Source organism: Heteronotia binoei, chromosome 9 (genome assembly GCF_032191835.1).
Source record: "Heteronotia binoei isolate CCM8104 ecotype False Entrance Well chromosome 9, APGP_CSIRO_Hbin_v1, whole genome shotgun sequence".
In the NCBI taxonomy this organism is placed as follows: domain Eukaryota; kingdom Metazoa; phylum Chordata; class Lepidosauria; order Squamata; family Gekkonidae; genus Heteronotia; species Heteronotia binoei.
Genome location: NC_083231.1, coordinates 22206065 through 22226881, shown reverse-complemented (window position 1 = coordinate 22226881; position 20817 = coordinate 22206065). Strand labels below are relative to the sequence as shown.

At 42.3% G+C, this 20817-nt stretch overlaps 1 protein-coding gene across 2 annotated transcripts in view; it reads left to right on the top strand.

Moving 5' to 3' along the window:
* The first annotated feature begins 5122 nt into the window (after window positions 1-5122).
* PDS5A (PDS5 cohesin associated factor A) overlaps window positions 5123-20817 on the top strand; it is an 84191-nt gene continuing 68496 nt past the window's right edge. For both annotated transcript variants that reach the window (XM_060246265.1, XM_060246264.1), the window contains exons 1-2: window positions 5123-5325; window positions 6141-6311. In XM_060246265.1, the coding sequence (XP_060102248.1) occupies window positions 5299-5325; window positions 6141-6311 (198 nt within the window). In that variant the 5' untranslated portion in view covers window positions 5123-5298. The remainder of the gene's footprint in view (window positions 5326-6140; window positions 6312-20817) is intronic.

The following is a 20817-nucleotide window of genomic DNA, read 5'->3' as shown; positions in this document are numbered from 1 at the left end:
ATCTGCACAACAGGTTGCTTTTAAAGGTATGGGAAACACAGCCAGTAAAAAGCTGCGAGCCCTTCATAAATATCCTTTTTGGGATAACTGCAGAAAAGCTTGTATGAACTTCATATAACTTGAAATTAATTCATTAATTGCAATACAATTCTCTGCTACCTTTCACAGCAATTTCCCCGAGATTCAACCAAAGAAAAGTATGAAAAATAGCTGTTGAAAGATTTTCTTGAAACCAAGCAAGCTTGGTTGTAGCTTGAGGCAGGGTTCCAGCAGTAGCAGCTGAAGGAAGGGCCTACTAAATGTGTCAGCATATTTTGAGGTAGAGCAGCTGCCAGGGCCCAGTGTGGGTGGTACACAGTGCTGGCATTCCTGATGGCAATGGCAACAGCACTCCCAATTGCATACATTGGCCAGTGCTGTTGAGGAAGGGATGTGCAGGTGGTGCAGGCAATTGAACATTGGCATTAGGAGTTCTTGCAAGCTGGAGAAGAATACGCAAACAGATAGGTGCATGCAGGTGTGGGGGTGAAAAGAGAGGACTGCCCACTTTCCACCCCCATTTTGGGTTAGCAGCTCCTGTCTTCAGGAATGTAGTCTGAAGAACTGTCAAACTGAGGTGAAGAGAGAAGTTCTAGATCAGGGTAGCCAAACTTGCTTAACATAAGAGCCACGTAGAATAAACATCAGATATTTGAGAGCCACAAGACATGAACATCAGATGTTTGAGAGCCACTAGACAAGGAAGGAAGGCAAATAGATGGGGGATGAAGGAGAGGTGGAAAGAAAGCAACTTTAACTTTATTAAATGCATTCTCCAAGCTGCCAGCTGGCTTGGCTTGGAGAAGTGATTTAAATTGAGAGAGCTTTGAGAGCCACATTGAGAGAGCTTTGAGAGCCACATAATATGTGTGAAAGAGCCACATGTGGCTCCCAAGCCACAGTTTGGCCACCCCTGTTCTAGATCTATTGGGGAAATTAAGAACTAATAAGTTTCCAGTTCCTGATGGCATAGACCCAAGGTTTCTTATGGAATTCCTATATTAGATTGATGATCTACTAACCAGTATATGTAACTTGTCAGTAAAATCAGTCACCGTGCCAGATGACTGGACAGTAGCAAATGTTACACCAATATTTAACAGGGAACCAGGAAATTATAGGTCAATTCGCTTAATGTCTGTCTCAGGGAAATGACTAGAAACTGTCATCAAAGATAAATTATTAGGCATGTTGAGGAACAAAGCCTGCTGAGGAAAATAAGCATGGTTTCTGCAAAATGAAGTTCTGCCTCACCAATCTTTTGGAATTCTTTGAGAAATGTAACATACGTATAGATAATGATCGTCTGATAGACATTACATAGTTAGACTTTCAAAAGGCTTTTGATTACATACCTCACCAAAGTCTTCATTGCATAATAGGGCAGGTCTTATGCATTACAATTTGTTAAATGACAGGAAACAGAGTAGGAATAAATAGTCATTGCAATGGAGGGAAGTAACCCAGTGTGGCTCAACTTTGTAAAAGGCAAACTCTAGACTGGGAATCATAATGCCACCATACAGATCTTGATGAAGCTTCTGTTGGTATCAGATCCGTAGCTACAGTGGGGCCCCTGGTGTCCAGTCCCCACCAATCAAACCCCTATGCAACTATTCTGGCCCCATCAATCAGTCCCCCATTGCTCGCCGTCACTCTGTTCAAGAGGCCTTAAACCCTTTCTTTCTCCTCCCCCCACCTCACCATCCAGCCTGATAAAAAGTGCAGGGGAAGATGAAAGCTTGTGCATAATTTTGTGATAATAAAAGGGATAACATGGCATTTTGGGGGGGGGTGTTCACAAGATATTTTGAAAGTTTACACTGAGAGCCTGCCCCCTGACCCCCCCTAAACAAAAAAATCCTGCCTATGGCCCCACCAAATTTGAAATCCTTGCTACGGCCCTGGTTGGCATACTGTGCACTTCTGGTTGCCCTATCTCCAAAAGGACATAACAAAGCCAGCAAAAAGTACAGAAGAGGGCAACCAATGCGATTAAAGGTTATAGCACTTTTCCTATGAGGAAAGGCTGAAGAGTCTGGGACTTTTCAGTTTAGAAAAAAGATGACTAAGAGGGGCCATGATAGAGGCTGATATGCACAAGGTGGACAGAGTGAATATCTTCTCCCTCTCCCAAAATACTAGAACTTGAGGGCATCCATGAAGTTGATAAGCAAAAGATTCAGTATGGACAAAATAAAATAAAACTTTACTCAGTGAATTCGCTCTCAGAGGATATAGCGATGGCCACAGACATAAATGGCTTTAAAAGGGGATTCGTCATGGAGGATAAACCTATCAGTGACTACTAGCCATGATGACTAAAGCAAATATTCGCATCCAGAGATAGTAAAACTCAACACCAGTGCCAGGAGGCAACATCAGGGGAAACCTTGGCATCTCTGCCCTGTTGTTAGCTGTCCAGTGTAACTGGATGGCTGTTGTGTGACATAAGATGCTAGACTAGATGGACCACTGTTCTGATCCAGCAGGCCTCTTTTTATGTTCAATCGCTGCAGACATCTAAAAATGGGACAGTGTACCTATCTAATTCAAAATGTCCCAGAATAATATATTTACAAAGTAAAGCCTCTTGCATTTAGTTCAACGCATTCCAGTTAGAAAAGTCTGAAAATCAAAAAATATCTCCTTCCAAAGGTGATAGGTTTATAAAACATTTATTAGCTGCCTTTCTATCTTGCAGCACTGAAGGAAGCTTACAGCATAAATAAAACAACAGTTATAAAACATATCAAAGACAACAATTTAAAATCTCAGGACTGTCAATAAATAAAACCTGACTTAGTCAAATGCAATCCTCAATAAAACTGTCTTCAGCAGCCTCCTGAAGATCAAAAGTGAGGGGTTCAGGTACACCTCACGGGAGGTTTTGGTGGGGCTGCCACCAAAAAGCCCTCGTGTGCCCGCCAGATGTGTTTCTTTTATTAGTAGGACAGTCAAGACTCTCCCTGTGATCTTAATTCTCAGGCAGGAAGATTTAAAGTATACACCACTTAGTAAACTGACCAATGATCCATGACACCCTGATTACTAGAATAGTCTGAAAACAGGCTGTATCTAAATCTTTCTTGTTCAGTTTGCAGGGCCAGATCTAGGGGGTGCAGAGTGGGGTGCTTGCCCCGGGCACCGACGGAGGGGGGGCGTCAAATTGGGTATGGAGTCTATTGTATTCTATGGGACCATAAGACAGAATGGCCCATAAGGGGGCGTCATTTTTTAATTTTGCCCCCCCTCAAAAAACATGTAGATCTGGTCCTGTTCAGTTGAGACTATAAACCATAACTAACAGGAAGGTAAATGGCTTAGAAGGATGTAACGTTTGTTAGCAGTGCACAGTAAAATACTTCATCAACTAGAAAGCTGACATATACACATTTTGCAAGATATACTGTGCATTTATGTATGTCTGGTGGAGATTCCCTTTCATTATCATGAGTAGTAGCTACTGACGTACTTCTTGATGAACTCATGTTAACTGAGGCTACCGGACTAGTTATCTCCCTTTAAAGACAATGGGGTCGCAAAGAGTCGGACTCAACTGTGCGACTGAACAACAACAACAAAAGACATTGTAATAAGAGGAGCAGCAAGGAGAGACTGAACTATGAAACGTAGGACAAGCCAAGCCCACGTGGCCTTTCATTCTTCACACCTTTAACTCATTTCAAAACGGGAGGGAGGCCAATTTTTAATATAGAATCATGGACCTCCAGGGGTCATCTAGTCCAATCCCCTGCACAAAAGAGAAGCCCAGGAGGGACCCAAAAGACTAACAACATGTATTCTCCAAAAAGCTTTCCTGAGTCAGAACTCCGATGAAGGGACCAAAGCTTAAAGTTGAAATAAATATTGTTCCTTTTCCTACAGCGCTGGGCTCTTGTGAAGTCTGAATACTGCTTCCCAATTGGTTCAAGCACAGTGTGCCGGGTATGTTTGGCGCTGCCAAATCAGGTCGTTGTTGTTTAACTGAGCAACTGGGCTCCTCTCACACATTAACAAGGTTTTGGCGCCAACTGAAAAGTGAGCCCTTGCTGCAGTCAACCTCCATGGCTTCGTGGCATCTTCAGAGTGGATAAAAGCGGAGATTAAAAAAAAGCTCCTGGCCGGGCTGGGAACCAGCTGAGTAGGGCGGCACCCTCTTCCAGTGGCGGACTGGCCAGAATGTCAGCTTGCCCCTTAACAATAGACAATATGTTAAAAATGTTAATGACCTTTTAGTAGCTTGAAAATATAATAGAAGTTCCAGTATTATTACTGTAATGCAACTAAAATGTATGTTCTATTTAGGGTGGCCAGCCTCCAGGTGGGGCCTGGGGATCTCTCATTTTTACAACTGATCTCCAGCTGGCCGAAATCAGCTCTCCTGGAGAAAATGCAATCTGTACTTACATTTAGTATCTACCATATACTGCCAGTAATATGTACGATAGACGTACACTGTAATTACTGAAATATATATATTTCCCAAAAGCTGTATTGAACCCTTTTCCCACTTACGTATTTTTTTTAAAAATTTTATTTATTCCTTACAAAAATGAAACGACAGCCTTATAGTTGTGGGTGCACCCCCTATGTCTCCTGGCAACCAATATTTGTAGACCCATCCAAGTAGGCAGCCGTGTTGGTCGGAAGCAGTTGAACAAAGCAGGAGTCAAGTTGCACCTTTAAGACCAACACAGTTTTATTCAGGATCTAAGCTTTCGTGTGCTAAAAGCACACTTCTTCAGACCAGGGCCTGTACCTGACTCCCCTCGTCTTTAGCACACGAAAGCTTGCGTCCTGAATAAAAACTGTGTTGGTCTTAAAGGTGCCACTCGACTCCAGTTTCGTGCCATGTTTTAGACCCAGTCCGCCGTCGCTGCCCTCTTCTCCAGCGTGCCGCGAAGGGAGCCAGGAGGAGGAAGAAGAAGCAGCCCAGAGCGCGGAGCCTTCCCTTCCCTTCTCTTCCCCTCCAGGGCTGTCCTTCTCCGGCTGGCCGGGGAGCGGCACTGTTTCCCCGCGGCCGGGCAACCCGAGCGAGGCGCACGCGCTGCCGGAGGAGCCGGGACTGAGGCGGCCAGGCAGGCAGCCACCGGAGGAAGGGAGTCGCGAGCGAGGGCGGCAGGGCGCCGGTCGTCAGCCGTGGCGGAGTAGCGAGCCCAGCCAAGCGAGGCGGCGAGCCCCCCGCGGTCGGCCGCTTCTCCTCCACCGCCACCCGCTTTTCCTCCACGACAGCAGCCGCCCCACGGAGGCCGCTCAATGCTGCACCTTCCGGAGCTGCAGGAGGTAAAAAGGCGGGCGGGCGGCCCCTGGGGTTGCTTCGGTTCCCTCGCGGCCGTTTCCTTTCGGCGCGGCGTCTGAGGCGACGGGGGGCGTCGAGAGGCTGGAGGCCGGCGGCTTCTCCTTTGTGGGGCTTCAGTCGGGACGAGGGGGCCAGGGGAGGTCTTGAGGTGGAAGTTGAGGGAAAGCCCGCTGAAGTGGGTGCAGAGTGGCCTGCGCCTCTCCTCGGGGGCCGGGCGGCGGGCTCTGTCCCCACCCTGAGGTGAACCCTCCTCAGGGCCTGCTCGCGGGGGTCGCCAGATGGGGCTGCGGGGGTCGCCATCTCCCCTCCTCCTCCGCCCTCCTCCTGTTGGTTTCTGTGCCTCCTGATAGTTTTGAGGCCTAACAGCTTAGGCCTCGCCTCCTGATTCTGGGGTGGGGGGGGGGAGCGCATCTTGGGGGATCTTTCTGGGGAAGGGGAGAAGCCGGGGTTTTCCTCTCCCCGCCCTGGGATCCTTTCTCGGAAGACCGTGTCTTTTCTCATGCGAAATAAATGTGATTTTTTTGGCGTTATTTTTTTTTTCCCCCCATTGTGAAACGGCAGCAAAAACTAAGCGTGTCGGGCTTGGGAGCTAGCCGCCCGAGGGAAAGGAGGCGGCGGTCGCGGGTGGGAATCCTGGGTTGGTTTGTGGGGGGGGAATAAAAAGGCAATTCGGCCTGGTTGCGGAACGGCGAGGCCTTCTGCGAATCGAGGTTTTTAGAAATGGGGGAAGGAAAAAGAAAAGAGAGAGCTTTAGAAAAGTCGCCTCCATTCCGCTGAACTTTTGTTTTCTGACCGATAGAGGCCGGTAGAGGACTGTGGAGAAGGAAACTTTATAACCAGCAGCACCAGGATGGATTTCCCATCTGCCCAACCAAAGCCTCCCGCTGACGGCAAAATCATCTTCTACCCTCCTGGAGTCAAAGAGATCACGGATAAAATCACAAACGATGAAGTGGTCAAACGCCTGAAGGTAAGACTCTAGTTTTGTTTCAGTTATTTTTATTTGTTGGACTTCTAGTTGGTTCTTCAACCATATCTGTCTCTCGTTTATTGATTGTCCCATCTTGTGGTTTGTATTGACTCCACTCTGTAATCTGCCTTGATTCCCAGTGAAAGCGTGGGGACTATAAATAATGCAAATAAATAAAAGTGTGTGTTATTTTAAAGATTACTTTCCTTTTTTTATGCTTGGTACTTTTCAGGACAGGTGAGATTATACGTATTGTTTATGCCCAGCTGAAGTTTGTTAAGAGACATTCTTAAGCTTAGGTTTTCTGAGAGGTCATCAGAATATTCTATTTATGTTATAGAGAATTTTATAGTTTCCTTTATGCTGTTCAGCTAATTTGCAGTGATGCTACGTTGAGGGGACTGAGGCAAGCCGGGAACAATTATGAGTAGTAAGAAAGTCAGAAATACCGATTCTACATCCTTTGAAAACTTCAACGTTGCATTTATCTTGGCTTTCCCCAATGTAAGCAATCTGTGGCTGTGGGAAGGAGCCTGCATGGGTGTTGCAGAGCCAATGGAAGCTGTTTCCTGGTCCTGTGACATGACAGTGAAGGTGTTGGGGAGGGAGGAATAGGAGGACAGGATTGGTTGATAACTGCTGAAGCAGCCAGTCATGCTCAGATGCTGCCTCAAGCAGGGAAGGAAGCCGGATATGGTTGCCTGAATGACTGACGTGTGCTCCTTGAGCCTGGTAAGCTCTGAAAAATTTCTGCAAGAGGAAGAGAGTCTTGAATTCAATTATCCAAGCCAGAGGGAAAAGGAGAAGCCTGTGGCAGTTAATTCATGCAGAACTGTGTTTTGTTGTCTCCTTTGAACTTCTACTCTTTTTCCTTTGTATTGCACATGTTTATTGATGCGCAAGAATTGTAAAACATTGGAAAGGGTGAGAAAGAAGAGAACTTGCTCTTTCAGCTAGCTAGAGTCAGCCACGGGAAAGGTGTTTAATACTATGACATGTCACTATTTATCACCTTGCCATGGCTATCAAACTGTTATGATAACCTGATGATGCAGCCATCAACATCCCAGGAACGCATGTCTTCTATATTGTTGTTTTCTTGTATAGTTGGCTCTAAATGAACCTAGCAGTGGAGGCTTGTTTTACTCTAAATGAATGGAAAACAGAGGGCTTAGGTTGTGGTAACTCCGCATGGGATTGCATTGTAGAGGTGGTTTATAGATGAATCATGGCCAGGTCTGGTTCTCTCTTTGATATCCAAATGCTTCCCATAAGCTGAACAGTAAATTACCTTGGTTGTTACTATGACAGTGGAAAGCCAAGATTTCACAAAATATCTGTCTTCATCCAAGCATCATCTTTTACAATTGAGCTGTGTTCAGTGTTGGGCCATTTTTCTTTTCCAACAAGCAAAATAAAGGTGCTTGTTGCTAACAAGTGAAACTGTCTTACTACAAAACTGTCTGTTAGTGTTACTGTTTGCATGGACAGATTAATTTCAGAGTACATGTACTATCGTACATGTGTGGGTTTGCATTTTGTGGCCAGGAACATTCATTGCAACAGATACTGTAGGCTGATACTTTAACTGGGTAGTATGGCCATACCTCTATGTCCTGAAGTTAATACTTCGATGTTCTTTCTGCCATCATTTACTATTTGCATCCTCCAGTAGTTTTGAATGCGTTGCATTTTGTCTGGATCTCAACAAGCTTCATGCTTTAATAGGCCTCACTATAGAAATGGCAAGTGCTCTGGTTAAGTTACACAGAATCTGTAAGTCTCTGCAGCAGTTGTCTTTGCTTTTTTGGCTTTTAGGCCAAATTGCTTATTTCCTAGAATCCTGTCTTCCCTTTTGCTATTTGCATTAAACTTGTTGCTGTCTTATCTTGTTAGTTCTCCTATGCAGTGTTAATCACCCCTCTGAGGTAGTAGAATGGGCATCCTGGTTTGCTCTTTGCAGATTTCTTGTTGCTGCTTTTTTCCTGCCTGTGATTGAAGCTGTTGATTTTGCTCGAATGCAACTATCTTTGAGCACTCATCTGCTTGTTTCTGTGATATTATGAAACTCTGAATAGTAGAGAGCTAGTGTAAACAGTGCAGCCCCAAAGTGGAGGCAATCATATAGGCTTCCTTGTGGTGTAATACTTAAAAACCTCTTGCCCATGAATTGTTTGGGCACAATGCATGGGAAAAGAGGATTTTTAAGCATTACATGAATCATGTGGAGTATTGGTATAGGAGAATTCTTGTGTGTGTTGTTGTGACTCCACTTGTATTTTAGTGCAAGGTCATTGGTCCCTAGCACATTCCAAATTAGGACCAACTGGAGCAGTATAAAACAGTGGTGTTTGTGTAACACTTGTCATTCTTTCCGAAGTGGGAATGGGGCTATAAATACAGTTGGCTAGCAGTTTGTGATCTTCAAATATTAAGATAATTAGGGAAGAGAGAGGGTACAAAGTTTAATTTCTGGTTGCTGCAGTTGATAGGATGTTGTCATTTTCTTGTGTTGGGCCTGGCTCTGTTGTACTATTACATTTCCTAGTAAATCAATCATCTCTTTGGTTATAGGAATATTATTGTGGGTCATTGTGGAAGTAGTGCTGCATTTCCTGAACCTTGGGGACAGTATTTCAGGGAGTGCAATAGGCTGTAGGAGGAAGAGAATGTGGGAAAGATTTGTTAATGGGTGGAGTACCTCTTTGGATCCATCTGTATTTCTATCTTCTTATGGCTTCAAATGATGATTGAAGCTTGAAGAGTCCTCTGTTCAAAAGCCACATACTAAGGTCCAAATGGTAGCGTTGCAATGTTTACTGAAGCAACACTGCCCTGCTGCACACCTAGTAACCTAACGCTCCTTACCTAGTTGGTATTGTATTTATATTCTGCTTGCCTTCCAGATAAATTTTACTTTTGTGTTTATGATATCTTTTCAAACTGCTTTGTCGTGGTTCTAGATATGCACTATGGTGGCAGCAACCATATTTGTTCATGTGATTGCTTAATTCATATACAATACAGAATGTTGGCGGCAAAGAAGTTTGGACAACAGGCAATGGGAAAATGAGGACAGGGAAGGATTTCATTTATTTTACACTTTTATCCGTCCTTTCTCGCAATAAGTTTGTTAGAGTACATTGTCATATTTAGCTCGTCTTTTAATGACTTTCTGTTTTGACTGCCAGACTGCCTGGTGTTACACTACCTGTCATTGTAATAGTAAAGCCCGGCAGTGACATGCTGGTTAGTAAATACATTTCAGTTGTAGAATTGCATTGCTAATTTAAACAAGCACTTTCAGTGAGGGAAAAAAACCCGAACTACGGGATTATAAATTTGGTTAAGCCACTAATCATTACATTTGATTTATTTTATGTATACCACGTTTCTCCCCAATGGAGATCCAAAGAGCTATGCTGCTCTCCTCCCGTTACTCCTCACAACAGCCCTCTGAGGTAGGTTAGGCTGAGAGTTTGTGACTGTCCTGGCTCAAGGTCACTTGATAAGCTTCCATGGCAGAATGGGAGTTTAAACCTGACCTAGCCTGACACTATACCAAGCTTGTGCAAATAAATTACATATTTGAAAACATTTTCATTTTTTGTTTGACAAGCTTTTTATATACATCGTTGCCACAGTTGTCTGTTTTGCCTTACAGAAGTAAGTGTGTAAAATGTGTCTAGCACAGTTACTGCACCATCTGCATGATATGTCTGAGAGGTTAACATATCAGTTTAAAAAAGCCTTGTCAGTTTAAAAAACAAACAAACTTTGGCCCGATACAAGCAAGGCAGTAAAGACTTGCTTGTAATCATAACTTGCTTTTGAAAGATTTGAGGGGATGTGATTTCAAATAAAATAGAAAAGAATATCACAGAATATGCATAGGTATACGTTTTCGCAAGAGATCCAGAGATTATTCTCTTTAAGAATAATTATAAGATGATGTACTGCTGGTACTTTACTCCTCACTGGTTAAACAAACTTATTTATTTTTATTTATTTCAGTTTTATTTAAACACACAAAGAAATGCTGGCATACAAATCAGGTGCTTTATATGTGTATGTCTTTCTTTCTGTGTGTATGTATGTTAGTTTTTCCCTAAAATATGCAGTTTTGGAAATATGTAATGTAAGCTGATGTGTTCCCTTTGGTCTGATTAAGAATATTCAGTTCCTCTACTAAACAATATTTTCGTGAAAATTGCAGCATTGTACATACCCTTTTAATTCTGATAGCTAAAAGAAATGGAGAGGGTTGGATCCTATGAATGACTATAAATGTTTCAAGATAGGTTAAAGTTGTAAATACTGTTTTGAGTGGTTTTTTGAGTGTATAATTAGAAATAAAGATACTAGATTCTTACTGATTGCATATAAAAATACTGTATAAATCAAAGCTTCTAATTGAGTAACCCCCCCCAAAAAATATAGAGCAGGCACCCCAGTATTGAGTGTTTGAGGTTAATTTTAAGGGGTTTAATTACAGTTTTATATGTAGTTGGTTAATAAAAACTAAAGTTCATAAGAAGCGCTCTGTTGGAAGAGAGAGGTAGAAAGTCACTTTGTGATTTTCTTTCCAGTGATAGTCATTCATTTCTTGTGCATCCATAAACAAGAGAAGAAAGCAACAACTGTTAATCTGTTTTTGCCCACCAACTGGAATTCAGAGGCATACTGCCATGGAATCTAGTGATTATTCAAAGGTGAACGTTTGGAATATGCCCCTAAATCCGTAAAATTGTCAAGTAAACAATGAAACCATCATATAGGCATGCACTCCCAGAACTGGGAGATGAAGCTGAGGGAGGGGATCTGTTCTCTTAACAACACTTGTACAGGTGAAGGTACTCTCCAAACCTTGTCCCAACCTCCTGACCAAGATACTTTAAACTGTTGCAGAGGTTGCCTATATATATTTGTAAGTATTGTTCTGGTGGATCCCAGGTGTTCAGGTTACAGTCAATTTTTCTTCTTCATCAAGGCTCCTAATTGGCCTTGAGAAATATATGCCCTTAGCCGTTACCCATTCCCCATCCTGGTTCATAGTATTGCCCAGTGCAACAGTTAATGGTGTGTTCACTTGGATACATATCTAAATGTGCACTCCCATCCCAATTGGTGCCTTGACTAGGGATGGGCATGAACCAAATCATGATTTGTGCTAAAAATGGTTCATGGCTCATTCCAAATGGGTTTATCTGATCCCACTGCACATGAATGTGAAAGAAACCAGACTTTTTCTTGGCATGTTGTTTACTTTGTTTTTCCAGACAGCCTGATGCTGGCATGATTCCCTAGACCCTGCCCTTCTGAAGCAGCAGCTCCAATCTCCAGCAGCCTGCACTTCTGTTCAGTTTCCAGTGAAACTGACTTGAACACTGCAGCTCCGCTCTCCCAGCCCCTGTGTTTCTGATCAGTTTCCAGTGAAACTGACTAGATGCTGCAGCTTTGCTGTCCCTCCCCCCCCCCCCGGCAGCTTCTAGTTAGTTTCACTGGAAACTTAACAGAAGTGCAGGGATTGGGAGAATGGAGTTGTGGTGTTTAGTCAGTTTCCAAGCTTTCTGGGGGGTGAAACTGACTGGAAGTTGCAGGATGGCTTCCCTTTCCCCCCCCAGCTTGGCATACTCTCTGAGATCAGTTTACTGGGGGGATGGTAGCTCAGCCCCCCGAAATTAAATGTACACCAAACTTTGACAGCTGGTAGAGCAGAGTCCACTGAAGAGTTTGCTGCAAGTTTGGCATCTCTAGCCTACTTAGCCATTGTACCAAACAAACCACGAATTGTTCTGGAAATTGAAAAAATATGAAACAGAACAAATCACTGATTTGGGCAAGTCAATGAATCATGAATTGAACCACCATTTTCATGTTCCATGCCCATCCCTAGCCTTGACCCTGTCTTGAGGGGTGGAACATAACTGAAATAACAAGTGAGAGCACAGTACGGCACAGATCTGGGCAATATTTTCTCAGATCTATACTTGTTCATATTAAAGCCTTGGAACTTGAAGTTTGTCCAGTTTTAATAAAAAGTATTACTTGTTTAAGTGTTTGATAGATTACTGGGTAGCTTAGGTCCAGTCCAGTAAAAACAACATACAAATTGCTTTTAACATGGAAACTTGCTGCTTGCGATTTTCTGAACTGTTTTATATCAAGACTTGACAATTTGGGGGAGGTTATTGTGCCAGCCCAAAAATTTAGGAGTCAGACTCATTTTTCAGGCTTCAGCGTTTTGTGTTTTAATAACCCACATTTAATAACCACAATTATTGCTACCACTAAACTTAGTCCTAGCTTTCTTACGGTTTCTTGTGATTTTACGAAAGCTGTTACTAAAGTAATCCAGGTTGTCATCACTACAACAAAAAGCTAACCTCTCTCCAAATTCTCATATTTCATTATTGCTTTAAAAAGATCCATATAATTGAGTATTGGAGCCAGTATGGAAAACAACTGGTTACCACCATTGAAGGATGTAAAAAACAACGTCATAAACCAGGAGTGAGAAGAATTTAATGCGCATGCATTTTTATGTTGTCACATTCTATGCTTTGCACTTCTGAGGGGCACTGAGAAACGCTACTATGAAATATTACTGAAAATTTCTAGGTGCTTGGCAATCTGGCGCCTGGGATTTTTTGAGCCTTGGTTATTTGGTGCTGGCAAAATACATGAATGATCATATACTATTGTTCTCTGACTTGCTATCCCTCCTTGGCTGGCTGCTGACAGGATAATCATTTAAAGCTAGGAGTGGCAGTGTTAGAGTAGGTCATGCATGCAGAAGCCATATTTCCATGCCTTGTGTTTCCATATTGAGTACTTTAAGGCTATGTAGGTCATAAATGCTGTTAAAGGGCCAGGCTCTTGCAGTAGTGCTGTGGTGGAAAGAAGACAGCAGATAAAAGTGGAGCGGTTTGTGGGGAACCTCCTTCAGTTACAGTGATCGAGCTGCATGGATTTACTTGGCAGAAGGTGCCATTTGATGTCACTGGAGTTGGCTTAAAAAGAACCGATTCTTCACCTTGCAGCAGTTTTTATATACTTTTGCTGCCGTTAAATGTTTTGTTTTGATCATGGTAGAACACTAAACTAGGTGTATAAAATGCTTAATAAATGTTTGTGTGCTTGATAAATTTTTGTCTGTATTTAAATAAATGCATTTGTGTATTAACTCAGTTTTTTCACACTAGTTTTGAAAATATTTTTTCTAGACTGATTCCTTGAGGTGCTTTGAAAATTAAAATGTTTCATCGTCTAGAGTGACTTTCTTGTCATATACTGAGTCCTAATTAATGGCAAGCTTGCATGTACAGTACTACCGTTACTGTCTCCTGGCAACATCAAAGAGAGTATCAGGGAAAAAAAGAGGAGGCCCCTACGGGCTGAATGCATGCTTCAGACTTAGATTGGGGGAGAGAGAGAAAGTCTTCTGTCTCTGGTGGTTTAGCAGTATTTCTGTGGTCTGTATAATAATAGGATTGGCTCTTATAGTTGCATAAATGGAATGGGCTTCTGGTGGTGAGTGTTTCCCACCTTCCCTCAGCAAGTGACTACCAGCGCTGACAAAATGTGTGTTTCTTTGGGTGTGATACTGCAGCAGCTTGTGAGCTTTGGTTCACAGGCCCATGACAGTGGTTGGTGAATTTTAAAATAGTGCAAGTGCAAACCATAGCTTTCTGCTTCAGATATTTGCTGTGAATATGGTGCTAACTCAGTATCACACAAGAGGAGCTGAGACTGGCTAACCAAAAATAGTTTGTGAAGTGTCAACCATAGTTTGCCAGTATGTCTAAACTAGTGAGTTTTAATGACAAATGGAGCATGGCAGAAACGTGGCATTAAATGTCTCAGCTAAATTGCAAACAGCTGAATGTGGAATATTTTCTGCAAGGTTGAAACAGCAGCCTGCTTGGCTCTACAAAAAATGTGAGTGATTATTCAGGATTTAAAACTTGTTTCCATTGAAAAAGTCTTTCCACTGCCAACTGAAAAACATATATTTGCTTTTTAAAAAAATATTTAAAAATCAATTTTTAGAATTGTTTGAACTTCAGTTGAAGGCCTTCCTTCCTGCAAAAAACAAAATGCCTGTGTATGTACATGCATGCACATGCCTGAGCACAGCTTTCTAGCATAGGGATTGGGTATGGACACTGATGCTATGAAATTATTACAGGGCTTGATAAATCCTGGATGTTGGGTTGCTCTAGTGCAAGGGTGTTGAACTCATTTGTTACGGGGGGCTGGATCTGACAGCAAATGGGACTTTGTGGGGCTAGGCCACATGTGTCATAAAATATAAAGCCAGATGGATGAGATATAAACTTTGTAAAGGATACAAACAAAGGGGTTTTTTTTAACTTAAAATACAAACATGCTTTAACCTCTTGCAATAGATTGTTCAAAACTGAAAGATGGGGGAATAGTGGGATTTGACTATGCAATTTTAAAAATAAAACATCAAGAAAAAGCATAAGGATCACAGCAAAAACTAAAAATATAAAATGATCTGAGCCTAGGAAAACATGAAATGACTCAGTATTGCAAGCTGCACACATACACACCCCCGGTCTACTCAGATTGACAGTGACTCTTCAGTTAAATATCCTCCTTTGGCTGTCAGTTCCCAGGTTAGAGTACTCAGTGGGCACCAGTCTCAGGTCCTTTCAACAGAGACAAGCTGGCTGAAAGCCTCACCCCTTTATGTATGCAAGAATACAACTCCAACTAGCAGCAGCTTAAACTGTCCATACAAACACTGGAAAGTGAAACAAGCGCCACTCCATTAAAATGCACTGCAGCACAGACATAATTGTAAGGAAAATACGGAATGGATTTTCCATTAAGGTTTCTGGTCCCAGATACACAACTCCCAGAGTCCATAATGAAAAATCTACTCCACATTTTCATTGCAGCTTTGCAAGCCCAGAAGAGCTTCCTGCTACAGCCAGCAAAGACAAGGCAGAAGGAACAGGGAACTTTGGCAGCCTTGGAGCTTCAAAGAGGGAGGACAGGAGGGGGAGGGGGGGAGAAAAGAGCCATTGACCTGATTAAAACTCTGGGCAAGCTAGAAGTTTTACAGCCCTGTCCTAGTTCATAGTAGTTTCATCATGGTGTGTAATTTTGTCTAATATAAACCCTACATCTCTTGTCTCTGTGCTTGACTGCCCTGCTGCATTACCCATTTTACGCAAATCTCCCACAAGTGTATATACACTGTCTAAAGGGGCTTTCCCCTTTTCAGGAGTCAGAAGCCTATACACATGTGTTAAGGACAAATATGTTTGGGACTCTCTTGCTTGATTTATACAGAGGTCCAAGATTTCATCTAATGCCTTATAAGGGTATACTGAAGGAAAGGTCCCCTGTGCAAGCACCAGTCGTTTCCGACTCTGGGGTGACGTTGCTTTCACAACATTTTCATGGCAGACTTTTTTACGGGGTGGTTTGCCATTGCCTTCCCTAGTCATCTACTCTTCCCCCCCCCCACAGCAAGCTGGGTACTCATTTTACTGACCTCCGAAGGATGGAAGACTGAGTCAACCTGGAGCCAGCTACCTGAAAACCCAGCTTCCCCCGGGGATTGAACTCAGGTCGTGAGCAGAGCTTAGGACTGCAGTACTGCAGCTTTAACACTCTGCGCCACAGGGCTCTTTATAAGGGTGTACAGATTCTTAGAAATAAGCAGACACTGGTTAAAGTATTGAGATGGGAAACAATAGTTGGAACAACAACAAAAACCCTGGGATCTTTGAGGCTAACTTTGTATCCCCAAAATGTGAAGATGGAGGGGGGTAATAAAATAGTTCTCAAAATGGGTTGGAGCCAAAAGTTTCAAATCTCATTGGTAGTTCAATAAGGTAACTGCTACATGGGAAATATACCTTTATAGGAAATCGGAGATACCAGTTACTGCTTCAATGAAGTTTATGGCCCAAATGGAATGACAAGCTAGGTTCTATGGTCACCATTTGCTTGGATTGTTTTCCAGAAAAAAACATATTGAAGGACATAAATATATCAACATTGGAGATTGATGAATTTATGTGTCATTCTTAACTCAGGGACAGATCCTGTTAGTGTTTGTGGAATGCTGGATTTAACTAACTGAGCCACTGTTATTACCTTTGAATGGAGGGAGGGGAGTGAGCTCATGTTTGTCTTTTCCTTAGCATGGTAGTAGTTGCAGTACCTCCTTTGTTTGAAGTGGTGTGATTTGCTGCTCAGTGTTTTCATTCTGCTTCCAGATTACAGAAATAGATTCCTATCTGCAAATTCCAAACTTTGGTAGAGGCCAAATTAAAAATAAAAAGGATAACCAGTCCTTCTGGAGGATCGGAAAAAGGATCTCAGCTATGTACTCATGTGCTGATCCAAGAGGTTGCTCGTGGGGTAATAGATGCTGACACTTTTTGTTCACTTTTCATGGGAGGAGAAAAGCTAATATAGGGAAGCTCCAGTGTGCATTTGTCAGTAAAGATGGGTTAGAGCAGGGGTGTCAAACGTGGCCCAGGTGCCGAATCAGGCCTCCAGACAGCTCCTATCAGGCCCCCGAGCAACAGGCTGCCCTCTGCTTCCTTCTCCCTCTCTCTAGCTTCCTTCTGTATCACAGCTTACTTTGCCAGGCTTGCTCAATCGCACAGGAGCTACAGAGCAAAGCCTCTATTTTTTCCATTGGCTGAGGTTCCTCCCTTAGGGAGTAAGTGGGGGAGGGAGAGTTTGCTTTGCCAGGCTCAGTCATACAGCAGCGCTACAGCAAGCCTCTCTTCCTTCTATTGGTTGAGTTTCCTTTGCCCAGTTCTCTGGATCACAGATTTGTTTGTGTCCTTTATAAAGTTTATATCTCTGCTGCCTGGCATTACATTTTATGACACACTTGATTTAGCCCCACAAAGTCCCATTTGTCTCAGATCTGACCCTCGTAACAAATGAGTTCAACACCTCTGGGTTAGAGCTTTTTGAAGTTAGCCGAGTCCCTCCCTCCATTTTGGAAGGGGAGAGGGAATGGAGAAGAGTTGTCAGAAGCAACATTTGTTTTTTAAAAAACAGAAGTCTTTGTCTCCTAGCTTGGCTGCCACTGCTTGCAGTAGCTCTCGTCCATTTCCCTCCGTGACTGTAATTGGAGGAAGACTTGGCTGGTATCAGCAAGCTCTACCAGCTTGTCCTCACCAGCAACTACTTTAGATTTGGTGAAGATTTATTCCTTTAGATCATTGGCACACTCATGGGCACTCTTGTGACGCCACCCTATGCCAACATTTTCATGGCTAACCTGGAGCAGTGCTCAAATCTAACTGCCCCATGGTGATTGTTAGTGGTGATTGTTCATAACATGAAAAAGCATAATGTAACATATTGCAATACTGCACTTTAAATCATGGAAGCTGGAGCCCTGTAGAAGTATGTGTCCTGAAAATGGCTTCAGTGCGGTCCTTACAGTGCCGTCCTAAGTGGGTCTACTAAGTGAGATTCACTCCCAGAAAAGCGTTCTTAGGGTTGCCTTATAAAAGCCTCTGCAGCATATTTCTGGGTCTTAGTTAAGAGAAGAGAAGAGGAGTTCTGCATGTCAGCAGTGGGTGTTTTATATCTAGGTTGCTGTTAGCTGTTTGTTGTGATGACTACCGGTATTATTCCTAGAGATCTGTGTAAAGTTCCTGGAGATTATTAACCATAGGCATGTAACGTGATATAATTAAAAACAATGAATTTCTTGATAATAAATTGAGCATATTATAGGGTTTTGTTGCCAAAGTTAGTCCCATTTAAACAAACATGTATTTGAAAACGTTGTGTATATCTGGAGAATACATAAGAATTACCATCATTGCATGTTATAGATTGTCTTATATAACATATGTCATGCTGTACATTTGGAGTGAGGAAAGCCTTGTCTTAAAAAGCATTCTGAAAGGAAAAAAGTCCATAAGATTTTTTTTTCATTGTTCTTTAAAATGTCCTAATCTTTCCAGCAAATAGTCTTTTTCTTGTTTACGTCCAGACCTTCACATTTGTAGTTACATAATGTATATACTCTTGTCATATCATTAATAAAATTACAAGTCATGATTTGGCATTGTCATTCCCATTTTAATTATAGCAGTATGTAGCATTTTTGAGATTAGACAAAGTCTGTTTTTATTAACATAGTATTTTTTTTTGGGGGGGGGGGTGTTTCTGGCAAAGTTCCATTTAGTCCAGCATTCTTTTTTAAATGACAGCTAGACAGATGTCTCTGGAAACTCAGAAGTGTGATATGAAGTCGATGACCATAAGCTGTTATTTATCCCCAGCATCTGGTACTTGGAGAGATACTGAACACAGCCCATAAGGACTCAAAATATGTTCTCTTTTAATTAAACCTCAGATTCTCAGGATGTTGAATCATGCACCAAATGTCTGTACTGTTACCAAAGACTAATAGACTACACCCATCTTTTTAAAAATCATTACCAAACACCTATGCATAGTTTCAGAAAAGTATATACAATATATGTTGACCATATCTTAATGTACACCAAACTTTTGTTTTCCTATAATTTTACTTTATTATATTAAACAATAAGAATTCTCAGTTGTTGAATAAATGTTTAATATAAGTATTTTTGTCTCTTTGTTGTGTTATCATAATAATTTTATCAATTAATATATTAAACCAGCATTTGCTTCTATTAAAGGTATTGTCTTTTGTGTCCAATGCTTTGCTATTATAGTCTTCCTGGCACTATTAAGTTTCTTAACCAATATCCATTTTCCTTGCTTTCCCTCCTGCATCTGTCCTGACAAAATCAGATGGTGAAGCTATTGTGCTGGAGCATAGAGGGAGACATGCTCTCACAGATATGGGTGTCCAGTGTCATGAAGGGCTTTGTGCTTGATAGCCAATATCAGTGTTCCCTCTAAACTGAGTTAGTATGAGCTAGCTCACATTTTTTTAGCCTCCAGCTCACACATTTTTGTCTTAGCTCAGGAAAAATGCCCCCAGAGCAAACTAATTTGTGCAGTAATTCACAACTTTAATGCCAGTAGCTCACAAAGTAGCATTTTTGTTCACAGGACTCCACAGCTTAAAGAGAATATTGGCCAGTACTTTAAATCGAGCCTAGTAACTGATGGGCAGCCAGTGGAGTGACTGCAGAATGGGAGTAATATGCTTGTTATGTCTAGCTCCTGATAAAAGCTGAGCTGCAGAAGGCTGGAGTTTCCGACTGGAGTTTCCAAATTGATTCTGAAGAGAGACCAATGTACAGTGCATTACAGTAGTCTAATCTTGATGCTACTATGGCATGGATCCAAGTGGCCAATCAGCCTTCACAAGATAAGAGGCCATTTTTTGAGGCTGGGTTGAAAGAAAGCCTTTTTTGCAAATGCATTAACTTAATTCTCCAGCAATAATGTTGGGCCCAGTGTTACCCCATGGCTTTTAACTGTTTGCAAGGGACAGCTGAACCGCATTGAAAGTGGGGAGCATAGTGGCTTTCATGTTCTTCACTTTCCTAACCAGCATTACTTCTGTCTTTCTAGAGTTTAGTTTCAATTTGTTCCCGCTTAGTCATTTAACCACAACAATCAGGCAGTGATTTAGGACTTCTACTGCATCACTGGGAGATTTGGATAAGGCTATGTGTAGCTGTGTATCATCTGCATATTGATGGCCAATCTCAAAACTAAGAATGATTTGGCCTAAAGGCTTTCCATAAAGATTGAAGAGCATGGGGGGATTGTGTCCTGTGGAACCCCACAGGATAGGTCCCACACTAATAATAACTGATCTTCAATGGCATGCTTTGAGTCTAGACCATGAGGGATGATTTCAGCTATTTATTAATTGGACTTCTATTCCTCCCTCCCCTGCAGTGCTCAGGGTAAGTTACAACAAATAGATAAAATAATGAAAGAGTTAAAACATCCTTCCATTTAAACTATACAAAACAAACAGTAACACAACACACCAGATGGCAATCAGGCACCGATGCACAATGCTCCCACAGTTGTGGAAGTGCACCCACAGTGGACCAAAACCTGCGTAATGGGCAAAAATCACCACTGGTATCCTTTGATCCAGATGGTATAACAGGACAGAGCAGGGGAGGCCAATCTAACTAGACACTCACCACCTCAACCAAAGGCCTGATGGTCCATTTTACAGACCCTGTGGAACTGAAGCAGATCCTGCAGGGCCCTGATCTCACTTTGAAGAGTGTTCCACCAGGCCGGAGCCAGAACCAAAAAGATCCTTACTCTGGTCGAGGCTAAGCAGATGTCCTATGGGCTGGGGATCGCCAGCAGTGATGGACATTACCAACTAAAGCTAGCAGAGCCATTTCTATCCCATAGCCAGGCGTGAAACAGACTGAAAAGGTCTAGAGCAGATGAGTTATCTAAGAAGACCTGGGGTTGGTCTTCTGTTGCTTTCGCAATTCCTTTGTCTAGGAAGATTAGATTAGAGATAGGGAGATAATTGGCTACATCATTTTTCTGTTCAGAAGAGTTT